At 44.3% G+C, this 9,076-nt stretch overlaps 1 protein-coding gene across 2 annotated transcripts in view; it reads left to right on the top strand.

The window, feature by feature from the left end:
* Positions 1 to 2,505: 2,505 nt before the first annotated feature.
* Positions 2,506 to 9,076, top strand: part of LOC134351860 (protein NATD1-like) — a 38,650-nt gene continuing 32,079 nt past the window's right edge. Inside the window, exon 1 of one of the 2 annotated variants that reach the window (XM_063058690.1) lies at positions 2,506 to 2,724. In XM_063058690.1, coding sequence (XP_062914760.1) covers positions 2,625 to 2,724 — 100 coding nt within the window. In that variant the 5' untranslated portion in view covers positions 2,506 to 2,624. The remainder of the gene's footprint in view (positions 2,725 to 9,076) is intronic. The other variant, XM_063058689.1, reaches the window with a different exon arrangement.

Below are 9,076 nucleotides of genomic sequence, written 5' to 3'. Positions count from 1 at the left end.
AGTGGAGAGAGGAACTAAAATGGCCGTGAATCAAGTACTCCCGATGGTGGGCAAAGCACCATTGCTGGGCAAAGCACCATTACTTGGCAAAGCAATCACTTGGTCTGCACTTGGACTTGCCCGCATGGAGGAGGTCACACTGAGGCTACCAAACGCAATAGACAAAGCTGGAGGAGGTACAGGTGATCGCACTGGGAAGAGCTGTTTGGGCCCTGGATGATGGTGTGAGAGGAGGTGTAGGGAAGAGTTGTTACACCTCCTACAGCTATAGGGCAAAGAGCCAAGGTCAGGGAGTTGTGAGCAAACCAGGATGTGTTGAGGGAGTAATCCCTCCAGACAATGGAAGGGGGTGGGCAGGAAACAATGTGGCTAGTAATATGATCAGATAACTTGTGAACAGATTAAATCTGTAAATAATTTTGATATGTGATCACTCTTTAAAGGGGAAGAATGCCGAGTATGTAAATACATAGCACACACATGACATGCACACATGTGCAGTGTAGTGAGAGAGTTAAATAAATCAGTAGTGCATGTTCTAACAAGTTTCCATGTTTCTTCACGTCTCTTTATATACTCAGCTCTGCTGGGATTTGAGCTAAGAAATGTCTGCATGTACATTACAAGCTCTCCTTGTTTCTTGATTAGTTCTCTCTCAAGAAAAGTTGCTGCTGTTAAGGGGTTATATAAACCAACTCCAATGTGTTCCTTGTTATCTCCTGCATACACCCTTATTGATTCTATGTCCTATTCTTCAGAGCCAAGAACATTCCTCACTACTGCACTTTTTAAACTGAGCTGCTCCTGACCCAACTTCTAAAAAGATTTTTAAATTCTAAATTTCCGAATACCCGAACAACTTCCTTTCCAACAATAGTCCACCATTCAACCGAGGTTCTGTGACATCTAATCGGTCAACTGCTGCATCTTTGTGGCATTGGTTATGTAATGAATATTTCACACGTGTAGAAATAATGCCTTCAATGATAACATGTAATAGGATACTGTACCTTGTTATGGCCTTGTATCTTGTTGTCTGCCTGCACTGCACTTTCTCTGTAACTGTGACACTCTGTTACTGCATTCTGTTAATGATTTCCCTTGTACGACTTCACAGTGCTGTAATGAAATTATCTGTGTGAATGGTATGCAAAATAATATGTTTCATTGTACTTTGATACCAATTTATCTCTTTAGCCTTTTTTCTCTGAAGTTACTTTGATCCTCTATCATTACATTTGATTAAATTTAATTAAATCTTAACGCTTCTTGTCTCATTCTACACATTACTACCCATCTTGGCATCTTATTCTATTTAACATTTTCAGACAACTGAAAAATGTCAAAATAAAGTACAACTTAATCTTCATTAATAATTAGATCACCTGCCTTATTCAGACATTCCATTAACCCTTTAATTCTCAATGACCTCATAATTAACTCTTTTCCCAACTTATGCCTCAATACATTAAATAACAAAACAGTGACTAGGACTCAAATGGTTGATAGATTCTTGATTGGTCAGGGCATGAAGGGATACCTTGGGGGAGGGCGCGGGGAGGAGACTGGAGCTGAGAGGAAAGTGGGTCAGCCAGGATAAAATGGCGGAACAGACCCGATGGGCCAAACGGCCTACTTCTGCTCCTATATCTTATAAATACTACCCACGTGAGATGAACAGACTAGGCTCATTTCAATGATTTGTCGTCCTCTGAGTTTTTTTTCTTTGTACCTGTGTGTGACAACAAACTTGTCTTTGGGTTATGAAGACGAAATCAGGTTTGACAAATCCTTGGGAGTTCTTTGATGGTGTGAACCCACGGTGATGTGACCGCATGAGAGGGAAAATAAATAGCAAGGCCAGAGGGAATATAAAACTGATCAGACTGTTTTGATCAGTCAGTGTCGATACAGGGTGGAATGATTTCCTTCAGTACCAGTATAAAATGCGTTCTGGTTGCTAAGACACTGGTCTCCACAAACTGCTTCATCCCTTACCGTGCTAATTCAATTTAGTTTAATGCATCCAAGTCTGTTTACATGATAATTACTTCGTTTCTAAAGAACGTTTATCCATTGAAAGTTAACAACTATTTTATTTCTTACAGCTTTTATTTCCCTTATAAATTGTTTTTTCCTGAAAATCTCACTAACGCGCTACGCAATAAAGTGTCTTAAATCCAGAGACTGGAAATAATACAAACCAGCACTTCTATTCCCTTCTCAACGTTCAGCAGGACTTGGAACTATCTTCTCCTGCGGTCGTGGACCACTTTAATGGGACGGTTGTTGATCGAGATCCCATACCACATCACCTGTGCTCTCTGTAAAAGAGACACTCTATCAGGCTTGTTCTGCGTGACAGCTCACTGGGCGTGTGGTGTATTTGCTCAAGTGTAGGAAGTCTACAATAATGTGCGAGCGTGAGTGGCCCCACAGGCTCAGCTCTTTAAAGGCTAGGCGTGAAATGTATCCGTAGCGCTTTGCAGCAGGGGGATTGGCTCCCGTTGCCTCACGTGGTATCACAGATGATTTCCTGTGGCAATGTTTATGTCAGTTTCTCGAGGCGATCGGAGAATATGAACCCCTAAAGAGTGAGCGGAGAACGGCGGCTCCAAGCCGAGATGGCCGAACCCAGCTCGATCCCAATCCAGGACGAAAACAACTGTCCAATTAAAGTGGTCCACGACCGCAAGAGAAGGCAATTCCAGGTCCGGCTGAACGGTGAGCTGAGAGATCCTCCCGGTTCTTACCTTTGTTTTCGCTCAAAGATAGATTATACTCCTTAAAAGGGCAAACGTCTTCGTGATAAACATTCTTATCCCCTCCAGCACTAAATTCAACGCCTCAAAGTCATTATATGTATGCGTTATAGATCGTTGTATGTGTGCATATGTAAAGTTAAACATCTTATTTTAACAATCTATTTATAACACCACCGGTCGAATGGTTAACTCATTGTTGGCCCGGTGTGTGTCATTTCCTGATTCCCGCTCGCTTTAAGTTATTTTCCCCTCGGGAAGTTGGGCACTCCCGCCTTTAAAAAAAGCGGACAGCTTATCGGCAATTGGGTGAATTGTTGTTGACCCTGCTGGATTTGCTTCAGCCTGTGTTCCTTGCATTGTCCGGCCGATTGTTTGTTTTGTTTATTTGGAGAGCGCCACCATTGAAACACCTGAGGAGTTTACTAGGGTGACCCGAGTAAACAAATAGTTAAAGTCTGGCATTTTATTAATGCCTGTCACCTGCTCCTCAGAACGTCACACCGCGTTTAACGGACAAATGAAAAGTGTCGAGCAGTTTCAACGAAAGATTACACAGTTCTCCCTTCGTGCTAAGTAAGGGGTACTACCCGTTTCGGCCTCTTTAATATACTACTGCATCGTGAGAGAAACCTAGCTTAGTGTCTATTTCTGCTCAGATTAAAAGGTTCGATGGCTGCTCTCAGTATCAGTTTTCTGCCTCTTTCCCATGTAATCACAACATATGCTGGTGATATTAAACCTGATTCTGAATTTCCATGGCCACTGCAACTTGCCCCAAGTACTGCTCATCCGATTGCTGTTTTGTTGAGAGTCCAGGTGGAACAAAACACCACCCCAACTCAGCAAGTCCACTCTGACTATGAACTGCACATTTACACTAATCCCAACTGTTTCTGCTCCACAACTCCAGCCCGCCCCCTGGATTCTACCAGTCACCCACACACTAGGGATAATTTACAGCAGCCTAGACGCCAAACTGCACGTCTTTGGGGTGTGGGAGGAAAGGAGAGAAACCCACATGGTCACAGTGAGAACATGCAGACTCCACATGGACAGCACCCAAGCTCAGGATTGAACCTGTGCTCTCTGCCATCTATCCCATTGTGCTGACCATGCGTGAGAGGTGAGTTTGAATCTCTGGATGCAGCACATTAAACTTTCAGCCTGATTCAGTGTGTGAGTGACTCAGGGTAGGAGTGCAGCTTTGAGGCTTCGGCGAGCAGAGGCTGAGGACGAGCCTGCTCCCAGTGAGGTAAGGCCGGGTAAGTTCCTTTAATTAATTTAATTAACTTAGGAGTGGGTAATGGAGGCAGCAGTTAGGGCAGTCGAGTGCTCCGCATGCAGTATGTGGGAAGTCAGGGTGGGCACAATTGTCCCTGATGGCTACACCTGTAAAAGGTGCATCCAGCTGCAGCACCTGACAAACTGAGTTAGGGAACTGGAGCTGGAGCTGGAGCTGGATGAACTTTGGATCATTCGGGAAGCAGAGGCAGAAATAAACAGGGGTTACAGAGAGACAGTCACCCCTAAAAGTCAGGAGGCAGGTAGCCGGGTGACTGTCAGGAGAGAGAAGGGGAATAGACAGAAAGAGCAGAACACCCCTGTGGCTGTTCCCATCAACAATAAGTATACCATTTTGGATACTGCTGGTGGGGACGACCTACCAGGGACAAGTTGTAGTGGTCACGTCTCTGACACCCAGACTGGACCCTCAGCTCAGAAGGGAAGGAGGGAAGAGAGGAGAGCAGTAGTGATAGGGGACTCGATAGTTAGGGGGACAGATAAGAGGTTCTGTGGGAGAGATCGAGAATCCCGGATGGTCTGTTGCCTCCCTGGTGCCAGGGTCCGTGATATCTCAGATCAAGTACTCAGTATTCTCAGGAGGGAGGGGGAGCAGCCAGATGTCGTGGTCCATGTAGTGACCGATGATATGGATAGGAAGGAGGAGGAGGTCCTGCAAAGAGAGTATAGGGAGTTAGGTGCAAGGACAGGACCTCCAGGGTTGCAATCTCAGTATTACTACCCATGCCATGTGCTAGTGAGGATAGAAATAGGAAGATAATGCAGCTAAATACGTGGCTTAGGAGATGGTGCAGGGCGGAGGGCTTCATATTTCTGGACAATTGGGCTTTGTTCCAGAGAAGGTGGGACCTGTTCCGACAGGATAGTTTGCACCTGAACTGGAGGGGGACTAATATCCTTGCGGGAGGGTTTGCTAGTGCTGCTCTGGGGGGGTTAAACTAGATTTGCAGGGGGAGGGGAACCAGAGGGTTAGAGCAGATAGTGAGGTGAAGGAGGATAAAGGTCATGCAAGGACTGCATGTATAGGCAGAAATCAAAGGTTTGTATGTGATAGAAATGTTCTCAGGTGCATCTATTTCAATGTAAGGAGTATTGTAGGTAAGGCAGATGAGTTTAGGGCGTGGATTGACACGTGGGATTACGACATTATTGCTACCTGTGAAACTTGGTGGCAGGAGGGGCAGGACTGGCAGCTTAATGCTCTGGGGTTCTGTTGTTTCAGATGTGACAGGGGGGAGGGATGAAAGGGGGAGGAGTGGCATTACTAGTCAGGGAGAATATCACAGCTGTGCATAGACAGAACAGCCCAGAGGGCTGGTCTACAGAGGCCATATGGATGGAGCTGAGGAACGGGAAAGGTGTGACCACACTAATAGGGTTGTATTATAGACCGCCCAATAGTCAGAGAGAATTGGAGGAGCAAATCTGTAGAGGGATAGTAGACTGATGTAAGAAACAGAAAGTTGTAATAGTAGGGGATTTTAACTTTCCACATATTCACTTTAGGGAACCAGACTGGTCAGGTGACAGAAGTATATGTAGGCGAGCATTTTGGGTCCAGTGACCATAATGTCATTACTTTCAAGTTAATTATGGATAAGGATAGGTCTGGTCCTCGAGTTGAGGTTCTAAATTGGAGAAGGGCCAATTTTGTAGAAATAAGAAAGGATCAAGGAAGAGTGGATTGGGATAAGTTGTTTTCTGGCAAGAATGTGTTCAGTAAGTGGAAGGCCTTCAAAGGCAAATTTTTGAGAGTGCAGAGTTTGCATGTTCCTGCCAAGATTACAGGCATAGGGAACCTTGGTTTTCAAGGGATATTGGTGATCTGGTTAAGAAATAGAGAGAAGTGGATAGCAGGTATAGGGAACAAAGAACAAATGAGGTACTTGAAGAGTATAGAAAATGTAAGAAAATACTAAAGAAGGAAATCAGGAAGGCAAAAAGAAGACATGAGGTTGCTTTGGCAGATAATGTGAAGGTAAACCCGAAGGGTTTCTACAAGTATATTGAGAATAAAAGGATAGTAAGGGACAAAATTGTTCCCCTAGAAGATCAGAATGGTTGTCTACGTGTGGAGCCTCATGAGATGGGGGAGATCTTAAACAGCTTTTTGCATTAGTATTTACTCAGGAAAATAGCATAGCGTATATGGAAGGAAGGGAAACAAGCAGTAGTGTCATGGAACAAATAGAGATTAAAGAGGAGGAGGTGCTTGCAGCCTTACGGCGAATAAAGGTAGCTAAGTCCCCCGGGCCTGACATGATATTTCCTCTGACCTTGAGAGACACGAGTGTAGAAATTGCAGGGGCCCTGGCAGAAATATTTAAAACCTCCTTAGCCACGGGTGCGGTGCCGGAAGATTGGAAGGTAGCTCATGTTGTTCTGTTGTTTAAAAAAGGCTCCAAAAGTAAACCAGGTAATTACAGGCCGGTGAGCCTGGCATTAGGAGTAGGTAAATTATTGGAAGGTGTTCTGAGAGATCGGATATAAAAGTATTTGGACAGCCAAGGGCAGATTAAGGATAGTCATCATGGCTTTGTGCGTGGTAGATCGTGTTTAATGAATCTTCTAGAGTTTTTCGAGGAGGTTACCAAGAAAGTAGAGGAAGTAGATGTTGTCTACATGGACTTTAGTAAGGCCTTTGACAAGATCCCACATGGGAGGTTAGTTCAGAAGGTTCAGACACTAGGTATCCATGGAGAGGTTGTAAACTGGATTTGAAATTGGCTGTGTGGAAGAAGACAGAGAGTGGTAGTGGATGATAGCTTATCAGACTGGAGGCCTGTGACTAGTGGTGTGCCTCAGGGATCTGTGCTGGGACCATTGCTGTTTGTTGTCTATATCAATGATCTAGATGATAATGTGGTAAATTGGATCAGCAAGTTTGCTGATGACACTAAGATTGGAGGTGTTGTGGACAGCGAGGAAGGCTTTCAAAGCTTGCAGAGGGATCTGGACCAACTGGAAAAATGGGCCAGAAAATGGCAGATGGTATTTAATCTAGACCAAGTGTGAGGTGTTGTATATTGGAAGGACAAATCAAGGTAGGACATGCACAGTAAATGGTCGGGCACTGAGGAGTGTGGAGGAACAAAGGGATCTGGGAGTTCAGATACATAATTTCCTGAAAATGGTGTCACAGGTATACAGGGTTGTAAAGAAGGCTTTTGGCATCCTGGCATTCATAAATTAAAGTATTGAATATAGGAGTTGGAATGTTATGGTGAGGTTGTATGAGGTTGGTGAGGCCAAATTTGGAGTATTGTGTACGGTTCTAGTCAACTAACTATAGGAAGGATATCAGTATAATTGAAAGAGTGCAGAGAAGAATTACTAGGATGCTGCCGGGTCTTCAGGAGTTGAGTTACAGGGAAAGATTGAACAGGTTAGGACTTTATTCCTTGAGCGTAAAAGAATGAGGGGGGATTTGATAGAGGTTTACAAAATTATGAGGGGTATAGACAGAATAACTGCGAGTAGGCTCTTTCCACTTCGATTAGGAGAGATAAATATGAGATGACATGGCTTTAGGGTGAAAGGGGAAAGGTTTAGGGGGAACATTAGGGGGAACTTCTTCACTCAGAGAGTGGTGGGAGTGTGGAACGAGCTGCCATCTGATGTGGTAAATGCAGGCTCACTCTTAAATTTTAAGAATAAATTGGATAGGTACATGGATGGGAGAGGTCTGCAGGATTATGGACTGGGTGCAGGTCAATGGGACTAGTGGAATAAAGTTTTGGCATAGACTAGAAGGGCCAAATGGCCTGTTTTCTGTGCTGTAGTGTTCAATGGTTCTAACCCTGAGGACGTTTAGGATTGGACAACATTTCACTCAGAGAGCCCTCTTAAAATAACCAGAGCCAAACCTGTTGTGAAATGTATTGTTTTTGTGGCAGCTGTACAGTGCATACATCGTAATAAAAACTATAAATTACAATAATATATATAAGAATAATTAGTGCGAAAAAGAGAAAAAGTACTGAGGAAGTGTTCATGGGTTCATTATCCATTCAGAAATCTGATGGTAGAGGGGAAGAAGTTGTTCCTGAAATGATGAGTGTGTGTCTTCAGGCTCCCGTACCTCCTCCCTGATGAGAAGAGGGCATGTCCTGGGTGATGAGGGTCTTTAATGATGGATGCCACCTTGTTGGGGCATCAGCTTTGAATGTGTCCTAGATGTTGGGGAAGCTAATGCCCATGATGGAGTTGGCTGAGTTTGCAACTTTCTGCAGCTTTTTCGATCCTGTGCAGTGGCCCCTCAATACCAGACAGTGATGCAATCAGTTACAATGTTCTCCACGGTACATCCGTAGAAATTTTCAAGTGCCTTTGGTGACATACCAGATCTCCTCAAACTCCTAATGAAATATAGCCGCTATCGTGCTTTCTTCGTAATTGCATCGATATATTCAGCCCAGGATAGATCCTCAGAGATGCTGACACCCAAGAGCTTGAAGCTGTTCACTCTTTCCACTGCTGATCCCTCGATGAGGACTGGTGTGTGTTCCCTCACTCTACCCTTCCTGAAAAGCACAATCAAATTCTTGGTCTTCCTGACATCAAGTGCAAGGTTGTTGCTGCGATACCACTCAACCAGCTGTCCTATCTAGCTATCTATCAAGTATGCCTCCCTGTCAGCATCTGAACTTTTGCCAACAATAGTTGTGTCATCAACAAATTTATGGATGGCATTTGACCTGTGCCTAGCTACACAGCCATAGATCAAAAGAGAGTAAACCAGTGGGCTAAAAGCACGTATCCTTGAGGTGCACCAGTGCTGATTGTCAGTGAAGGGGAGATGTTAACTGTGGTCTCCTGTTGAAGTCTGGGATCCAGTTGCAGAGGGAGGTACAGAGGCCCAGGTTTTGGAGTTTTTTGATCAGAACCGTAGGAATGGTTGTGTTAAACTCTGAGCTGTCATCAATAAGCAGCAACCTGACATAAGTATTAGTATTGTCCAGGTGATCCAAGGCCAAAGTGAAGACCCAGTGATATTGCATTCACCTATT

This window comes from Mobula hypostoma, chromosome 9 (genome assembly GCF_963921235.1).
Source record: "Mobula hypostoma chromosome 9, sMobHyp1.1, whole genome shotgun sequence".
Classification (NCBI taxonomy): domain Eukaryota; kingdom Metazoa; phylum Chordata; class Chondrichthyes; order Myliobatiformes; family Myliobatidae; genus Mobula; species Mobula hypostoma.
This window is presented reverse-complemented; position numbering and strand designations above follow the sequence as displayed.